This window comes from Eleutherodactylus coqui, chromosome 7 (assembly GCF_035609145.1).
Source record: "Eleutherodactylus coqui strain aEleCoq1 chromosome 7, aEleCoq1.hap1, whole genome shotgun sequence".
Lineage (NCBI taxonomy): Eukaryota > Metazoa > Chordata > Amphibia > Anura > Eleutherodactylidae > Eleutherodactylus > Eleutherodactylus coqui.
In genome coordinates, this window is record NC_089843.1 from 73400495 (window position 1) to 73421092 (window position 20598).

Sequence of the window (20598 nt, forward strand, 5' to 3'; positions counted from 1 at the left end):
AGATGAATCTCCGCGGTGAGCCTATCTGACAGATAAGCTCACCGCGAAGAATGGTGGCAATTCCCAGCATGCTGCCCATGAACAGGAGCCCTTTACACTGGATCAGAAGTGCAGCAGTCGGCGCTCTCGATTTTAGTTTTGGAAATTGAATACAGAGTAATCTTTTTTATTCCATTGTATTCGATGGGCAGCAGAAGGAACTGGCCGGTGGTTCTTCAAGGAACGTAGCTCAGTGGTTAGTAATGTTGGGGTCCTGGGTTCAAATCTCATCAAAAGCAACATCAACTTTGAAACACTCCATGCAGCCACCAACCTTGGTCATATTTGAACCTACAACTCCAGCACGGCAAGGCAGCAGTGCTAACATCTGAGCCACCAGACTTGGTAACATTAGGGTTCCAGGTTCACGTCTGACTATGGACAACATCTGCATGGAGGTCGTATGTTCTTCTTGCATTTATTCATGGTGGCCAAGTCATTACCCTGCTGCCTTGCTGTACTGGAGTTGTGATGGCTGTATGGAGCTTCCCAAAGTTGATGTTGCCCTTGATGAGATTTGACCCTAGGACACCCACAGTGTGAGGCAACAGCGCCAACCACAGAGCCGTATTTATTGAGGAGGCGCTACCAGGTTTCAAATGCTTGAAAACGAGTTGCTGAAACAGGAATACCCATTTACGTAGCGGGTCTTCTGCAAAGCCGCAGAAAGGGCAGTCCGCTCACCCCATCTACAGAACGCAGGCTCCAGTATTCAGCTAGTAGATCGTGCACAGATGAGCCAAGCCTCTGACTCCTTCATAAATAGCTCGTAATTACTAACATTCAGGCCTCCTGCACACGGGCGGAAATTCCGTGGCGGGATTTCTCGCAGAATTTCCATCCGTGCCCGCTGCCATATGATTGCATTAGATAATGCGATCCTATGCAGACAGCCGCGATCTGACTGCGTGAAAACTTGGACAGTAAACAAATTGCGGCATGTCCTATTTCTGTGTGAGCCTCGGAAAGGTCCGCACAGAAACGTCACTGGTGACGCGCCGGCTCGGCTCTGCCCAGCTGGCACATAGCAGAGCGGGCAGACGCTGGGAGGAGGTGGGCCATAGTGGTCACTGCAGGGGCACGGCTCGCATCCCGCTGTGAGCATTCTCGTCTGCAGGAGGCCATACTGTAGTAAAACATCAGGCTTATATTTTATTTTGAAGCCAATATTACAGGTTTTGCATAAAAAAATAAATGAATAAATAAATTTTAAAAAGGCAATATTTTAGTTTTGTGCCACTCATGGCTTTTTTAAAAGAAGTAGGCAAAGTGTGGCAAAATAGGTGGGGCCTGGTGCAATCTAACGGGCTTAAAGGGGCTGTCCACTTATTGATGGTCTATCTGCAGGCGGAGCCATCCACAGTAGATCGGTGGGGTCTGTCATCCCGGTGGACCCCTGCACCAAGTACATTTTTGGCAGAAGCAGTCGGCTTCAGCAACTAACTGTTCACTGGAGTTCTGAGCGACTGACCCCCGCTGCCCTGCTATTCATGACCGCCCTACCAGGTATAGGGCAGAACGTTTACAAGGGCACAACTCTAACATAGTTTACAGCGGTAACGGGTCTAAAATATAGTGTAAGTCTACAACAAAGTGCAAGTCAAACATCTCAAGCCCCAAGAGCCTCGATACATTTCGTACATCGAGAGACCTGCTCACACGTGTAATCGTATTGTGTATTACATGCGCACAATATGTGGAGTCAATGAACGTACATTGATTTTCACTGATCCGATCACCACTTGTGTATATTCATGGCATACAACATGCGTGTAAAAAATGAACGCAGCATGTTCTATCTAACTGCTTATTACACCCAATAGAGCCCTATTGTATATGAGCGCGCAACAAACGCTGTAAACAAGCAATTAGATTGTATGTGTGCTGTTCATACACAACAATGCTAAATCGACAGAACAGGAATTAAAAAAAATGAAACAAGTCATATACGTTATACACGCTGCATTTTACAACACGCTTGTGTATAAAACAGCGGTCTTAAGAATTACCCCCTATAAGGATGCTTTCACACCATGGACAAATATGCAGACCACACAGGCGGGTATGTCCGTGGCCGGGTATGTCCGTGGCCGGGTATGTCCGTGGCCGGGTATGTCCGTGGCCGGGTATGTCCGTGGCCGGGTATGTCCGTGGCCGGTTCTCCTTCACAGCTGAGGTGTGACCGCAGTAATATCCCATAGACCGTCCTCTGTGAGCCATATTACTGTACTGTACCTTCAGCTTGGGCCGCCTGTACACGGCAGGGCCAGATTACGCAGCGGCACCCGTGCGAACCTGTTACTTTCATTTTTCATCTGTACTGTGGATGGTCCGCACGGCGAGCCGCCGGATACGTCCTGTACAGATATTTATTTTTTTAAACTACCACTTTTCCTGCATCATCACCCAGCAATTGCGGACAGGCCGCGGTTCAGATGGTTCCATTGAGTTCAATGGAAGCCGTCAGTGCGGAATCTGCATAAAAATGGAGCATGCTGAGATTTTCCCCAAAGGCTGGGTTCACACACACTGGAATCCCGGCGGAAATCTCGTGGTTTGGCCGCAGCGAAAAACTGCGAGATTTCCGCCGGGAGAAGCGCTGCTTCAAAAGCTGCGGCACTTAGCCGTGGGTTTTGAAGCTGCCTGGCCGCTCACTCATCCGCTGCAGCCGGCGCTCCCATACAGGGGAGCGCAGCCGCAGCGGAGGAAGAAAAAGAATGAACATGCTGCGGCCTGGGAATCTGCGCCGCAGCGCTGGCTTCTGCTGGCGCCGTCCCGTATGGCAAAATTCCAGACGGAATCTCCGCGGCAAATCCGCCCCGTGTGAACCCAGCCTAGGGGCACCTTTACACGTGACAGTTTTGCTGCAGATTTTCCATGCAGACCTTCGTAACGTAAAACCTACAGCAGCAGCAAAGCGGATGAGAGCCCAACTCCACGGCAAATGTTCCAGCTTTATCCGTACTGCAGATGGCTGCAGCGAGCCGCGTCAACCATGCGCAGTACAGATTGTTTTAGAGTATATTTTTCCTGCGCCGTCGCTAGGTGATGATGTGCAATCCGCAACCTTCCCACAACGTCAACTGCTGAAGGGCGGCGGGTCAGACAGGTTTCAGTGACTTCAATGGAAGCCATCTGTACTACAAATTTGGAAGATGCTGTGATTTTCTCTTTCTGTGAGTGTGCAAGGAGAGGCGCTTTTCCATAGCATGTAACAAACAGTATTAGCTGCAGACGCCGACCGACCGTGGATTCCGCAATGCATACCCGTTCATGTAAAGGTCCTCTTAGGCCTTGAGAATAGAGAACAGCAACTCCATCATTACCCCAATCACCTGGCTCCAGCTAGCCATCCCGATGAATCCTCCGTCCATGGGCTATACAACATCTACAGGGTTTCCACAGTTCCCACGCAGAGCTGTGTCATCAGGTGATCACTTCTGCAGCCCTCTAATACGGAAGTGTTACTTAAGCAGTTGCACACTGGCATGAAGCGATACATCTCCTCACCGGTACCAGCAGCCGCATTCTGAGGATTGCCTGGTAATAATGACCAGCAGATACATTGTATCCGCTCATCGGATACAGGTAGAAGCTGTGAGGATGACAAAGATGTCCCCAGCAGGTGGGGGATATACACACCATCCTGCGCCGACGGTCACTTTGGGGAACTACATTGATTTACCAATTTCTATTAGGTGAGAGGAACACAGACCGACACCAGTAAGTGGGGAGTGATCCGTCCCCGTTGTGGCCGGGATGGTGGAATCAACAGGATTTCTAAGGCACAAAATCCGCTGAGGTTCACGCACACGGACGGATTTTGGATCCTTTTTTTTTTTTTTTAATATGGACATCACCAGCATTGATCTGCACGGTTGTATTTTGGTCTGCGATACGACATATCCTACTTTGGTCTGCGATACGGCATATCCTACTTTGGTCTGCGATACGGCATATCCTACTTTGGTCTGCGATACGGCATATCCTACTTTGGTCTGCGATACGGCATATCCTACTTTGGTCTGCGATACGGCATATCCTACTTTGGTCTGCGATATGGCATATCCTACTTTGGTCTGCGATATGGCATATCCTACTTTGGTCTGCGATACGGCATATCCTACTTTGGTCTGCGATACGGCATATCCTACTTTGGTCTGCGATACGGCATATCCTACTTTGGTCTGCGATACGGCATATCCTACTTTGGTCTGCGATACGGCATATCCTACTTTGGTCTGCGATACGGCATATCCTACTTTGGTCTGCGATACGGCATATCCTACTTTGGTCTGGATCTCGAACCATAAGAGCTCATTAAAGTCTATGGGATCGCACAGACATACAATCCACTGCATCGGGCATGAAGGACATCAGCTGGGCCGTCACGCGTGTTTGTAAGGGTGAAACGGACGCTTTTTTTCACGGACCACAATTGCGCGCACCCGTGTGTACATGATTTATTAACATGCTACAATTGAAGGTACTTCATATTTAAAGCCACGAGACCGTTTAGGGGATTTAAGAGATTTGCTGTAAACTTTTCTGAAATGGGCTTGCAGAAAACTGAGCGCTGCCGGCGGAAGCGGCCTCATCCAGATGGGAGAGCGGATCAGTCACACACGTCTGCGGTCGCCCCAACGGCCGGCTGGCATTTGCACTGCGTTAGCCCTCCGCCTCAGGAGAACCTGGCCACAGATTAGCACCACGGCACCAAGCCCATCTACCACAAGCAATGCTGAGCCTGGGACTTCCGCTGCCGATTTTGCCCCCGGTGGACGAGGCTGACGAAAATCTGCAGGAATTCCACAATAGTAAAAGATGCACCAAATAGTGTAGAGTTTGTCGCAGATTTCACCCTTCACATTACAAGAAGGGGAACTCCCCGCTGCAGACCCGCAGCATAAAATGACATGTAGTTTGTCCGCAGGTTCATTTATGGGAGCGTCTGGATGAGATGTCATGCCGTCTCCATCACACCGCCGGTTCTGTAACTCACAACAGGTTGTTCGTACGTTTACACTCTGCGGTCGCTGCCATGTATTATACATCAGTGTTAGTAAGCCAGAGTCAGGGGAAAGGGGGAGGCAAGTCTCAGCCAGGAGCCGCAGAAGAAACCCGCCGGAGAACCGCCCCCCGCGCGGCCCATCAGGCCCCCGCCGGAGAACCGCCCCCCGCGCGGCCCATCAGGCCCCCGCCGGAGAACCACCCCCCGCGCGGCCCATCAGGCCCCCGCCGGAGAACCACCCCCCGCGCGGCCCATCAGGCCCCCGCGCGGCCCGTCAGGCCCCCGCCGGAGAACCGCCCCCCGCGCGGCCCGTCAGGCCCCCGCCGGAGAACCGCCCCCCGCGCGGCCCGTCAGGCCCCCGCCGGAGAACCGCCCCCCGCGCGGCCCGTCAGGCCCCCGCCGGAGAACCGCCCCCCGCGCGGCCCGTCAGGCCCCCGCCGGAGAACCGCCCCCCGCGCGGCCCGTCAGGCCCCCGCCGGAGAACCGCCCCCCGCGCGGCCCGTCAGGCCCCCGCCGGAGAACCGCCCCCCGCGCGGCCCGTCAGGCCCCCGCCGGAGAACCGCCCCCCGCGCGGCCCGTCAGGCCCCCGCCGGAGAACCGCCCCCCGCGCGGCCCGTCAGGCCCCCGCCGGAGAACCGCCCCCCGCGCGGCCCATCAGGCCCCCGCCGGAGAACCGCCCCCCGCGCGGCCCATCATACAAGCGCAGTTGGCTGCTTGCAGCACGGACTCACCCTAGGGGAACCTGCAGCGAGTGACATATCAGCACCAGAGTCCACGGCAAAAACCAAACGTATGTGGTGCGAACAGGCAGAGGATGTAACACACACGGCCCGCTCATACAGAAGGGGTGTTGGTGCAGAACCACATCATAAACAAGTCGGGTGCCGCGTCCATCCTGGCACGTCCCGCGTTGGGTCCCTATGTTTGGATATCTGGTATTTTTCAGATGCAGATTTTCTACCGCAGTGACGGATTCCTGCCGCAGATGGTGAGGTGCGAGCACCGCCGTGGGGTGAAGGTACGGATTCCTGCCGTGGATGGCGAGGTGTGAGCGCTGTCATGGGGTGAAGGTACGGATCCCTGCAGTGAACATCAAGTTGTTTTCTGCTGCAGATCTTTGGCGCAGGTCAGCAGCAGGCGTCACCGGACGGGGCAATCCACCACGTGATATCAGACTCTTCGGGGCAGATCGCGAGAGGTGACACCGGCTGATTCTACAATGGATTCACTTAGAATGTTTCTCGTGTTAAATGACCAACAAAAAGGGAAAACTTCCTAAAAGCGGGTCTTATAAAGGGGGGTCATTGTGGAATTACCCCTCCAGACTCCGCAGCAACACCGCGTCTTCCTTCTGCAAATACCAGCGCAGCCATCAATGGCCAAAACCCTTGTATGGGAACGGAGAACGGGGGTAAGCAATCTACTGGCCAACGCTACAATAACCACCATGAAAGAAAAAGGGAATAGTTGACACCAGAAAACAATAGACTGACTGCCTTCAATCACACAACTAGAGCTATCACCACTTAGGATTGGCTCATTGCCCCGGTGACACTGCGGATTATTGCCGCAAGATCCGCGCCGGAGCCCATGCGCTCCCCGGCATTATTTTTTAGAGGCGGGATCCATGAGGAACAAGTCCCGTCCGCTTCCTCACCGGTCAGCCCCACCGGCCAAACGCTGCGAAAACCGTATCCCCCCCCCCCCCCCCCCCCCCCCCGAAGAGAGCCGCCAGAGGCGGCGACAGAGTTCTAGCGCTGCCCGCTCAGGGTGCAGTCACAGCGGCGCCGGCCGTGGCGGGCAGAGCTCGCCCGCAGGAAGTAGTCATTCATCATCCCTGACCGCTAGTCCGAGGTTATGAAATAAGCCCGGCCCTCCTCCTCCCCGATTCTCGCCGGCGCCCAGCGCGGACAGGACGCGACTACAGGCTCACACCGGTCCACCGGGCCGCTTGTTCTGATCCCATCCCTTTGTTTCTAGAGATCAGCGGCGCCCGATAAGCGCCCCTCTGCCCCTGCGCTAAATCCAAGCAACTTTATCAACGGAGGGAGAGCGCGACAGGGATAACTGTCAGAGGGAAGGCTGCCGGGCGAAAACAGTGCAGTCCGGCTAGTAGTCACACCTGCGGCCGGCGATTCAGTTTTCCGGTTATTGGCGTGGGGACATGACACCGCCTCGGACACGCCGAGCAGCGCCAATTACAGCTCCGCTCTGTTCTGCCGTCCTACAACTTTCTTAATCAAGGACTTTCCGTCCGACATCTCCTAATTCCGGATCCGCGACGGAAGGCAGGTGTGACCGCGGCCGAGGCGGTATTAGTATAACGGAAAACGTCGGCGGACGCCATAGTGGCGGATGATCACAGACTTGGTCACAGCACAGATACATCACCACTGCGGTGACGGAAGCCTGGAGCCAGGTGTGAACGGAGCCCAGCGTCCTGTGCCGGCGGCAGGGGGCTCCACTACAGGATGCGCAGGGGGCTCCACGGACGGCACAACCGCTGAGTGTGGACGGAGGCAGACAAAGGCTCGTGTCCCCCACAGACAGCAGACGGAGCGCACAGCCCCGAGGAAGCCGAGTCACAGCAGCCGCTAACTACCAGCGCCGCCGCCATGAACCCCGGAGCCTCGTCCTCCCCGCCGGACCTCGTTCACACAGGCCTCTCTCCATCCCCGCTGCCCCCTGGCCGCCCGGCTCCCCCTACCAGCCGCCCCGACTCCCCAGACTTACCCTGTCACAACAGGCGCCATCTTCCACAAACTCTCGCCAAAACTCCAAACCTCGCGAGAGCCTGCCCGTTGTCTGGTAGACCGTCCCCCCCTCCTCGGCCCTCGGGAGGCCACGCCCACTAGACGCCGTAGTCCAGCGCTCTGGACGCCCCGCCCCCTGTGAGGAGTCGCGTTCTCACGCTGCCGTATACTGTGTGTGTGAGGGGCGGCAGTTGTGTCACCTCACAGAGACAGATCTGTAAAGGGTTAACAGCCCGGGGAGAGACTGGTGTAATAGCCCACCGGACCGGGGGAGACTGGTGTAACAACCCACCATATCAGGGGAGACTGGTGTAATAACCGACCATATCAGGGGAGACCGGTGTAATAACCGACCATATCAGGGGAGACCGGTGTAATAACTGACCGTACCGGGGGAGACTGGTGTAATAACTGACCGTACCGGGGGAGACTGGTGTAATAACTGACCGTACCGGGGGGAGACTGGTGTAATAACCGACCATATCAGGGGAGACCGGTGTAATAACTGACCGTACCGGGGGAGACTGGTGTAATAACTGACCGTACCGGGGGAGACTGGTGTAATAACTGACCGTACCGGGGGGAGACTGGTGTAATAACCCACCATATCAGGGGAGACTGGTGTAATAACTGACCGTACCGGGGGAGACTGGTGTAATAACCCACCATATCAGGGGAGACCGGTGTAATAACTGACCGTAGCGGGGGAGACTGGTGTAATAACCCACCATATCAGGGGAGACTGGTGTAATAACCGACCGTACCGGGGGAGACCGGTGTAATAACCCACCATATCAGGGGAGACTGGTGTAATAACCCACCATATCAGGGGAGACTGGTGTAATAACCGACCGTACCGGGGGAGACCTGTGTAATAACCCACCATATCAGGATATCAGGGGAGACTGGTGTAATAACCGACCGTACCGGGGGAGACCGGTGTAATAACCCACCATATCGGGGGAGACTGGTGTAATAACCCACCATATCGGGGGAGACTGGTGTAATAACTGACCGTACCGGGGGAGACTGGTGTAATAACTGACCGTACCGGGGGAGACCGGTGTAATAACCGACCGTACCGGGGGAGACTGGTGTAATAACCCACCATACCGGGGGAGACCGGTGTAATAACTGACCGTACCGGGGGAGACCGGGGTAACAACCCACCATATCAGGGGAGACTGGTGTAATAACCGACCGTACCGGGGAAGACCGGTGTAATAACCCACCGTACCGGGGGAGACCAGTGTAATAAATGTATGCCATTTGACCAGTCTCCCCGCATCTTGTCAGTAAGCGCAGACCACCTAGTGATGGAGGCGGCCCTGTCCTCCCGCACGTCTGCAGCCACATCGCCCCCCAAGTGCCAGCAGAAGTAGTGCAGCGCGTTGTACTAGCCGGCCTCCATTACAGTGCATGGATTCTGTCCGGCACTCGCGGTTCTGTCACTGGTCAGCGCCATTTCTGGCAAGGATGGCCACGACCCCAGGGCCCATCCACGCCGGAAGGTTCTGTCCGTTTTTGCTTATGGACATTCACCATTGATTTGCATCGCGCTTTTCACGGACCAGAGCTGCCGACGCCTGTACGAATGAGCCCGTAGAGACGCCGTACACAAGATGGCCGCCGGGCACATGATTATCGCTCCAGTACGTCCACACAGCAGCGGTCTTCGCTCAGTGATTGGAGCGCGCCGGGGTTCTCTTCCAGCCCGTCACCTCCATTCGCAGTAAACAGGCAGTCAGAAGACAAACAGCCGCCGTTTACGCCGAGCGGTAATGGCGCAACCACTAAGCGATTTGTCGCTCAGTATCCGTCGGATCCCGGGTTCACACAGGAAAACGGGTGGAAGAATCAGCTGTTTGAGCAATTATTCCTGCCGATAGCTGTCCTGTATAAAACTACCCAAGTGGGTATTTGCACAAAATTAGTGACTTGTGGCACTGCCCTTGCCCCTTGGGCAATGCTTGTCAGGAAGGGATGTGACTGGCCCAGACCAGTCAGAAGTGTACGCCAGGTCGGAGCTAGTGTGTACTTCACGGAGGTGCCCAAATACGCCTCTTCACATATCAGGCACATCCTGGAATGACAGGCATATAACATGCCAGTCTTAGGAAGCTTCTCGCCATGCTGATAACATTGTGGCATGGGTAGATATGTCTAGAGATATGTCACACTGTACACCCCCCAGCTACTGGAGCGGGGCATTTCATAAAGGTCTCTGAAAACATCAGTCCCCTTTTCCTGACATTTCTGTTCCTGTTGGTGCAAATCACTGGTAAAAGTTGTCTAAATTGATTGGCACCAGAAAAGCACAATTTAACCCCACAATGCTGCCACAGCACCAGTAATAAATGTGTCTCAATGTTCTTGCACTGGAGTGGCCCCCTTAGCCCCTTAAGCCCCTGTAAATATACAGGGCTTAGTCCTGGGCTTTAATCCCATCCGATAGCAAAAATACAGGGTGGGATTAAAGGGGTTTTCCAGGGAAATACTGTTGATGACCTATCCTTAAGATAGGGAAGAGACTTGTTATTTGTATAGCGCCAACTTATTCTGCAGCGCTTTCAGGTAATTTATGAGTACAAACAAGCTGGGTACTCATTTTACCGACCTCAGAAGGATGAGTCAACCTTGAACCTGCTACCTGAACTATGTGGGGATTGAACTCCCCACCTTCAGGTCATGAGTGAAAGCTTAACACTCTGCGCCATAGGATAGGTCATCAATAGTTGATAGGCTGGAGTCTATTCGCTCGGGACCCCAACCGATCAGCTGAGCATGCTGTCGGCACCGCAAATACACCAGAGGTCGGAGCGGAAGTCTACAAGCTGACCTCTGTAGTGGCTGGCGCAGCTCTCCTTGAAATCAATGGGAGCCGTGCCTGTAGTTACAAGCGCCAGCCACTACACAGAGGTCGGCGCAGAGGCTTCTACTCAAACTTCTGTGTATTTGTGGCCCTGACAGCATGTGCCTGCTCAGCTGATTGGTCGGGGTCCTGAGCGACAGACCCTGGCTGATCAACTATTGTTGACCTATCCTGAAGATATGTCATCAATAGTATTTCTCTGGAAACCCCTTTTAAAGCCTTCCGCAGATGCCACCAGTTCTGAGAATGAGGGTTCCATGTTCCCTTTTTCAATCACTGCAGGAATGCTTCCAGTAGTTGTGGTGACGTCAAAGTGAATTGAGCGCTGACCAAGCATGCTGATCCCGCGCTCCCCTCATTTCAATAAAGCTTCAATACCTTTGCCTTTATGTTTGCCACTAGGCATCCGAAGGTCAGTGCTATGCTACACAATACCCAGACTGCAGAGCTGCACTGCTCTTACAGGACAGGGATAATGGGCCATTATTTTTCTGTGTGTAGGCGAAGATATTTTTGTTTATATAAGTGTAGTGGCCCAGTGTTAGCGGGGCCCCTCCATAATGTTAAAGGTTTGTCTTGTGTTAATTGTCAGTGTCTTACATGTAGTGCGCATTAAATGTGTATTGCACCTTTGCAGCACTGAATGAGTTAATATAAGTTGCAAGTTCGATCCCCACATGCATCAGGTAGCCGGCTCAAGGTTGACTCAGCCTTCCATCCTTCCGAGGTCGGTAAAATGAGAACCCAGCTTGGTGGGGGGTAATTAACTAAGTAATAATTACCTGAAAGCGCTGCGTAATAAGTTGGCGCTATACAAATACCAAGATCTATACAAATACCAAGATCTAATATCTGGGTTATGTCTGAGAAATGTATCTTGTTGTATGTCATGTGACTGTGATTTTATATATATGTTAGTAAGGATGGGGAGAGAGGGAGTCTGCAAGAAGTGAGTGAACCCCATAGACACTGTTGGTTCTGTGTGGGAAAGAATAGAAGAGGCCGAGAGATACCTGTAGTGGGCCACACATCCTGGTCCCCTCCATAAATGTCATACATGTTTGTCTTATGTGGCTGCACTGTGCAAAATCTGTCATGTCATTTCCAGTGTGTATGTTGCACAGCTGCAGCACTTGAGAGGTTAATGTCTAATAAAATCCAAGTCTGCATGTAAATGTATCGAGTTTGTCATGTCATGTGGTGTGAGAGAGGGTATAAATAGGAGTGACCGAGAGCAGTCAAGTAGTGGAGTTCCATCTTTAATGCTGGGTCTTCCATCTTGTCTTCTACGGGAGTTCCACCTAACACAAAGCCACATGGAATTTTTGGGTGTGAGAGGAGTGAGCCCCAATTAGTGAGAGAGCAATTGTAAATAATTCTTCAAAACAAGGCCATGCAGAGGTACTAATCAATTCTATTATTGTCTAATTTTCCTACACGTCCGTCCAGAACCAGGATCACCACGTAGAGGTACACCCTTAAACTGTCACACCCATGCATCTTCAAGTCAGGGTGGAGGTACTGCAAGAAAATAGTCTTTATTACGTCCGACAGTCATTTGCCTGCACTGTAAAATCTCTGATTGAACTGCCTTGTATAAACTGTTCAAGTTTTGCAAGTTAAAGTTTATGCCAGGCCCTAACCGTTCCTAGTGACCCGTGGTACTCAAAGACTGTCTCTGTCTACATTTCTTTGTCGCCGAAGGTCATTCCGGTGTGCGTAGGAACGGTGGCGTCACCTGTGACAACTACTATTCACATTCTCCTGTGTATTGGCATTCCCTATCCTAGCGGTGTCTTTGGTGGCCTGCAGTTGGCCTTGGCTGCGTGTTATTCCTCAGGGAAAGGAGTCTGGTAAGTGCAGCCGTGACAAGCCATCACTTAACGCTGCCAGCTCCCCATGTATGTCAGGTGTCCGGTGTCTCTCTATGGGACGCTGCATCCCCATCAGCTTGGCCTGGGCCTGCTTTACCCGGGATGTGCCAGTGTCACTACCAGAAAGACAGACACCAGAAGCGTGAGTGTTGACCAGTAGAGAGAAGGAGAGGAGAGTTGCCGAATCACACAGATAACTAGGACTGTGGATTGTCTGGATTACCTCGAGAAAGCCTCCCTGTCACACCACCTTTAAAGAGTGTAATCTGTGCTAATTTACTGTTCCTTTGTTGGAGTTAAGTAAATGGACATTACTGACCGTTCCCGGTTTGTTCAGAAAGTTATCCCTGTGTGTGGACTATTTATTACAACTACCGGATTCACCACAGAGGACGGAATGGTGGAGTCACGAGTGACCACGGACTTTAGGGTAACCGCCAGTTACCCTTTCCCCGTAACCTCGCCAAGCAGTAACTTGGACGGTTCCCGAGCTACCCTCAGGGGAGGAGATGGTAGAGCCACTGTTACAGATATCCTTATCTACCCTGCCATCTCCTCAGTTGTGGCCGCGCTCCTTGGACGCTGCACATGTGTAGACCACCATGTATATTGTCAGTGTGTAAGGGTGTGATGCAGCGTTGTGCATGTTATGAATGCGCGGGCTTGAACATAACTTTCTATGTTTATAATTTACAGATGTTTAGGTGTTGTTCGCACGGAAAATTTTATGAAGTGATGGTTACTTTAGTGGAACCAAGGAATAAAATATGTATACATATAGAGGAGCGTTAATTCTCTTCATACTGCATGTACCGATGTCCCTCTGCAGAATGTGTTACCCCTCCCACTCTCCTCATTTAGGACCTAAAGAATGCTTGTGCCAAATTTCACACTTGTACAACACTAGAAAGTTAGAGAATTAGATTTGGTACATTATACAGGGATGCCAATACTTTTGCACTTAGCATTGAGTAATTGTGTTGTGGCCCCTTTACTTTTTCCATTTAGGACCTAAAGAATGCTCCTGCCAAATTTCATGTTTGTATGACACCGGGAAGTTAGAGAATTAGTTGCGAGCCAGTCAGGGCGATAGATAAATAGATAGATAGATACGATATTCCATAGAATGGTAGTGCTCAGTGCAAGATTCACTAAGTCATCCCAGACAGATATTTGTCCAGCCTTTGTTTGAACACTTCCATTGAAGGAGAACTCACCACCTGCCGTGGTAACCTGTTGATCCCCCTCACTGTCTAATATCTAATTTGTGTCTCCTCCCTTTCAGTTTCATCCTATTGCTTCTAGCCTTTCCTTGTGCAGATGAGAATAGGGCTGATCTCTCTGCACTGTGACAGCCCTTCAGATATTTGTAGACAGCTATTAAGTCTCCTCTCAGCCTTCTTTTTTGCAAGCTAAACATTCCCAGATCCTTTAACTGTTCCTCGTAGGACATGATTTGCCGACCGCTCACCATCTTGGTAACTCTTCTCTGAACTTGTGCCAGTTTGTCAATGTATTTTTTAAACATGGACACAGTATTCCAGATGAGGTCTGACCAAGGAAGAGTAGAGGGGGATAATGACCTCACATGAGCTAGACTCTATGCTTCTCTTAAGACCTCATGCCCAAGGGCCGTATCGGACTTCGCCAGCAGAATATCGCAGCAGAGTCTGACACGGCACCCCACAAAGACCCCATACTCACCTCTGCAGATCCGCCGCGAGAGTTCCGTCCGGCGAGCCGGTGCGCATGCGCAATGCAGCGCATGACGAGCCAGCCGTGGGGCATATTCTTGCAATACTTCCGCTGTGCTTATAGCGGAAGTGTTGCGAACGGACGGCTCTTATTGACTTTAATGGGAGCCGGCCACACATTTTTCCGCGGCAAATAGAACATGACACAATTTCTTTCATGCTGCGGAAATCCACGGAAGAATTCCGCAGCATGAACATTGCAAGGCAGAAAGCTATTAGGTTCAATAGAACCTAATAGCTGCAGAATAACACCGCGGATTTCCACCGCATGACACGCCGCATTCGCCCTAATACATTCCATTCCAAAGTACTATTACAGTATAAATGGCATCTGGTAACAGCAGGGTAGGCAAATGTAGATGTGTACCAGTGAGTGAGAAGACAAAGAGTCTTGCAACATATTGGAGTGGTCTAAATTTTTAAAGAAAGAAGAACCCTCTCTTTTCTGTAAGTGAAGGAACAGACAGCATTCCTTGGTCAGGAGTTCAGAGAATGGGTGGTTGACATGGACATGCCTGCATGAAATAATTAGTGCAGAACTAAACCTACAGGTGACACATCTCTTTCCAGAACATGGTCATGTACATGAAATTTAAGATCTTAAAGGGGTTGTCCCGCAAAAGCAAGTGGGGTTATACACTTCTGTATGGCCATATTAATGCACTTTGTAATGTACATTGTGCATTAATTATGAGCCATACAGAAGTTATTCACTTACCTGTTCCGTTGCTAGCGTCCCCGTCGCCATGGTGCCATCTAATTTCAGCGTCTAATCGCCCGATTAGACGCGCTTGCGCAGTCCGGTCTTCTCCCTGGTGAATGGGGCCGCTCGTGCCGGAGAGCTGGTCCTCGTAGCTCCGCCCCGTCACGTGTGCCGATTCCAGCCAATCAGGAGGCTGGAATGGGCAATGGACAGCACAGAGCCCACGGTGCACCATGGAAGAAGACCCGCGGTGCATCGTGGGTGAAGATCCCGGCGGCCATCTTAGTAAGGTAAGGAAGAAGTCGCCGCAGCGCGGGGATTCGGGTAAGTACTAAACGTTTTTTTTTTAACACATGCATTGGGTTTGTCTCGCGCCGAACGGGGGGGCTATTGAAAAAAAAAAAACCCGTTTCGGCGCGGGACAACCCCTTTAAGCTCTTATAGGTATCATACACATTACATAGAAGTGGCCAAAAAAGACAGATGCACAAGTACGTTACACGTTGATCCAGTGCTTTTTGACAATACTTAGGGTTTATTCCAACGTGCGTATATCGGCCGGGTTTTCACGCCCGGCCGATATACGCTGTCCCTCTCTGCAGGTGGAGGAGGCGGGCCTGGAGCAGTGCACTGAGCTCCCCCCCCCTCTCTGCCATCTCTCCACCCCTCACCACTATTTGCAATGGGTGGGGCGAAAATTAGCTCAGTCCCACCCCTCCCATTACAAACAGTGGAGAGGGGGCGGGAGCTCAGTGCACTGCTCTCAGGCCACCTATTCCCCCTGCAGAGAGGGACAGCGAATATCGTCCGGGCGTGAAAACCTGGCCAATATACGCACATCGGAATAAGCCTTTAGGGTGTATTCAAAGGGGCGATTTACCTGTGCAAGTTCTGTCCGATTCCGAGATATAACCCACACAAGTGATTTTTTTTTCCCTCTTGAACTGGTATTCCATGTTTGAAAAAAAAACAAAACATGCCACACATTGCAGTCACAGGCCAGTTTTTAAACACAGGTTAACACTATTGAGATAACATGAAAAGGAGAACAAGCATGCGCATAGCAGATAAAAACGTGCGTTTCACACACACATGAAAATTACAAGAAAATGGCAGGGGGGAAAACAAAACAAAAAAAAACACATGGAAAATGGTCAATTCTCACTGACTAGAATTGCACTCGCCCTTCTGAATACAGCCTTAGGGCGCATTCAGACGACCGTATATCGGCTGGGTTTTCACGCCCAGCCGATATACGGCGTCTCTCTCTGCAGGGGGAGGAGGCTGGAAGAGACGGGAGCAGTGCTCTGAGCTCCCGCCCCCTCACTTGCTTTTATACTAGAAGCTGGCGTAAAAGCCTCATAAATGTGCCCCAAGGACCTTTGTTAAAATTTGATCCAGTTATGTAAACCCACTAGCCAGTTCACAGCAATCTCTTCTTAGTGGGTCCCTACACCACCGGGCATGGCTCTGCACCCACAGGAGGATTGACCCAGTTGCCCAACAACACCACTGCTGCCAAGCTAAGCCCCCCACGGCTCTAGCCCATAGCACACCATATGGCCAAGCCTCTCACACTTACTTGTGCCTATTGTCCCAGAAACAGTCTGAGGACCAAGTAGGCAATTAGCCTTTAGTCTCCTGCTAATTAAAAACACCTGGGCCAAATGGGTTGGGCCGCTAGTCCAAGGAAAAACCCTCTTGGACAGACCATTGGGGATACAAACATTGTAGCACAACAATCATGGATGTACATCTGCATAGTATACATTGAGCTAGCACTTAGCCAGTTCCTGGGATCACACAGAAAGGTAAGCTCCAGAGGTCTATTCACATGATGTGGTTCTGCATGGTGGCTGTACTGGGGGTGATGCCAAAGGTGTGGGGAATTAGCCTGGCAGGAGTGATGTCGTTGGGCAGCTGTGACGCCCCTCCTATTGTAACGGTGGGGTTTGCCATGCTGTACAGCCCCCAGGCAGTACCCCAGGTCACTGTGAAGTAGCTAGTAGACTTAAAAAGTAACAAAGAACCACCGTATGTTTATCAGTATATGAGAAGCAGCAGATCAATGTGTAATATGGGGATGTGCGTCGTGTCTTTGGCCGGTCTCACACAACCGGATTTCTATTGCAGAATCGGCAGACGCACAGAGGATCCGCAGAAAGAAGCATACATTGAAAGGTATGTACTTTCCTTTTTTCCTTCACACTCACGGAAACGAATCGCGATTTCCTTGATCAGAGGGAAAAATCGCAGCATGCTCTATTTAATACTGCGGAGTCCGCATTGAAGTCAGTGGAGGCCGTCCGTCCAACAGCCCATCCGCAATTGGCATTGTGGATAGGCTGTGCGTACCTGGGCCATCGCCTAGCGACGGCGCAGGAAATACAAATATATATTTTTAAATCTGTACTGCGCTTGACCGATGGAGAGTATCTGCAATCATCCACAGTACAGGAAGGGAAGATAAGCAGGGTCGTCGGCTGTTGTCAGAACCGGATTCCGCTGCGGGCTCCCGCATGTGGAATCCGACTTGTTCGTGTGAGACCGGCCTTTGTTTTACAATGCTAGATTAGGTAGAAGTAGGTTGGTGGTTGAACAACCATGAAACATACGATTGTCTGTTGTAATTCAGACACAGCCATAGATATTTGAGTCCATATTGGCCATATGTGTTCAAGGACACCGGGCAAAGGACAGTAATTTGGGATAGCCCAAGTTCAATCCAGACAGCGACAGTGTGAAAAAAACACAACAATCATCCATTGCTAAATTTCCTATGAAGAACAATCATTTTGGTTGAAATCATCCATTTTCACCAACTTTAGTCTAATGTATGTGGAGACCTTTACATGTACGGTCCTCTGTTTTTGTGATTGTGTAAAAGTTTACTTGTTTCATCATATTTGTTATAAGGGGAAAAGGGACTCGTTATTTGTATGGCACCAATTTATTCCACAGGGCTTTCAGATAATTTTGTTTATTAAGCTGGCAACTCCTTATTCTGACCTTGGAAGGCTGAGTCAACCTTGAGTCGGCTACCTGAACCAAGTGGGTATTGAACCTTCAGGTCATGAGCGAGAGCCTTAACACTCTGCGCCACATGAGGCCCCTCTAATGTTTCCTTTATCTATATTGTTGTAACGTATGTAGATGCTATATTAATAAAGGTGATTTATTATAATGCATTCATGAAGTAAGAAAAGTACCTGAAATTTTGTTATATTTACCTTTTGATCATAAATCTGTCAGTTCCATCAGATTGATATTTAGTGTTTATATTACTGAATGCATTGTTTGGGAATGATAGAAAAATGGCTGTTGCCAGCGTAGCCTGTGGAAACCCGTCCAGGACAATTTGTATCCGGACTGAAGGTAGCGGGAGGCGGAGCCTAACAACACAATGGCAGAAGAATTTATGAGCAGCCCAGAAGTGAAAGGAATCTGAGGGTATATACAGAGAGACCGGCATGCAATATTTTCACCTGAAATTCAAACAAGAATAGGACATGCAATTTTTTTTTTTATACTCTGACTACTAAAAAAAAAGCCCATGTGCCTACACCCATTTTAATGAGCGGGTGCCATCAAATGGAAAGAAAGCCCGTGTGCATGTACCCTTACACTATACTACACTCCACCCCATCCTCGGGCTGCACATGTATCCTCCCTTTTTAGGCTACATTCACATGGCCAAGAATCTTCCCCGAGTTATGCCCGTTGCGAGATGCACAAAACTTGCACAAATATGAACTCTATTCTTTTGAATTAACTTATTCAGATGAGCGATTTTATTATTATTCTTTTTATTTGCTTTTTTCCCACCAACATCCATGGCAAAGTTACTTCTTGTGAACACACCTTACACTGTTTACAAGTCTGGTCCTCATTCAGATAACTGAGGGAGCATGTATCTTGTTATATTTTTACCTCCCCAAGGAGATTGTCTGTCTATAGACAAACCCAGGTCTGGACCAATACTGGTGGAGGCTTCTTGGCAAATAGTGTATGAGGTCACCTCACATTTTTGGGTATAGTGGAAATAATCATTAGAACTGTCAAAATCGGTTACTCAGTGTCAAATAAAACAAATAGTGCCGTATAAGGCCTACATAATAGTGCCATAAAGTACTACTACAGCCAACACCTTGACTCAACCTTGAGATGACCATTGTTGGATGCTTAGATTAGACTGCATTAGCTGGGTATGGGGTGGTAGACACTTAAATAATGTCGGTCTCAGGACAAGCTCCATGCGCTGATATCTAGGGACATCAAAACTCTCTTTATTAAAGGGCAGCTGTCACAAAGTCCTGAAGGTATGCACATCGCGCTCATGTATGTGTGGTGTTATGGAATAAAGATACTTTGAAGTCTTACTCAGAAGGGAGCTCGGAGTACGGGGGCAGGCCACGCCAGCCTCTCCCCATCCGCAGCATGCACAGTGACAGCTCTTTCACTATATACAAGCTATAAAACTACATGATGTGAGCAGGGAGAGGCTGTCATGGCGCCACCTTAACATTTCTTGAAGTGCCCTTCTGAGTCAAACTTCTAAGTGTGTTTATTCCTAAATGCCGCATCATTTCAGAATAGCACATACATGGGCACATTTCTGTCCCAGGTTCATGCTGCCTATAGTTCGGGCAGCACGGACCTAGTGACTGCTTCCCTTTAATGGTTGATTTTGGGTAGCTTACATAGAGGTCAGTATGAGGCTCGTCCTTAGAAATAAAAGTTTTAAACAGCGTCACGTGCAAAGTTGTTAAAAGGCGTTCTCCACTTTGGACAATCCTTCTTCTTTAAAAGTGTCTGTTGACAATAAGGAGATCACAAGGTATCCCACTTCTGAGACTCTTGCGATCAGCTGTGATCTATGGAGAATCTTGGCAGTAATTCTTCAATTTCCCTGCAGCACCACCACAGGGGAAATTAAGTATTACACAGTTCTCATTTCAATCTATGGGTTGTCTGTGTAATGTAGGGCAAATGATGACCTCCAGAGCAGAAGATGTTCTTTTTACGCTCTCCACTTTGGTCAAGAGATAAGGATCCTAAAATGAGGATCCACCTATACTAGGGTGACTACCCACTAGTGTTTGCGGCGTTTTTTCCCCCAAGTGTCTAAGGGGCTTTCTAATCGCGGCAAAAATCGCAATTTACCGCAAAATCTCGATTTTGCGCGATGCGATTTTAACATTAACAATTTCAAAGACCCCTGGAGGAAAAAAAACGCTGCGAATTTCGCAGTGAAAAAGAACTTTAGTGGGAAGTCACCCTTAATTCAGTATTAAACATGAAAATGGGTGTTTCCAACTGAATAACAAGTTTGACATTTAGGGCTAATGCCCACAGATGGATTATCGCTGCGGAATTCGCAGTCAGATACCCGCCGTGAATTCCACAGCAATGTCCGTCCATAGACATGCTGTGGTAAACGATTCACCCCTGTCCACGAGTGGAAATCAACTACGATTTTCCGCTCACGGGGGAGAATTGCAGCATGTTCTATTCGCGCGGACGGCTTTCATTGCCCACGATACTTCCGCTGTGAGCACAGTGGAAGTACCGCGAGAATCAGCGCCACAATTC

General features: G+C 50.3%; 1 protein-coding gene across 1 annotated transcript in view; it reads right to left on the reverse strand.

Annotated features, from left to right (window-relative positions):
• Window positions 1-7859, reverse strand: part of RBPJ (recombination signal binding protein for immunoglobulin kappa J region) — a 54658-nt gene extending 46799 nt beyond the window's left edge. The window contains exon 1 of the mRNA XM_066573213.1: window positions 7784-7859. Coding sequence (XP_066429310.1) covers window positions 7784-7803 — 20 coding nt within the window. The 5' untranslated portion in view covers window positions 7804-7859. The remainder of the gene's footprint in view (window positions 1-7783) is intronic.
• Between the last annotated feature and the right edge of the window lie 12739 nt (window positions 7860-20598).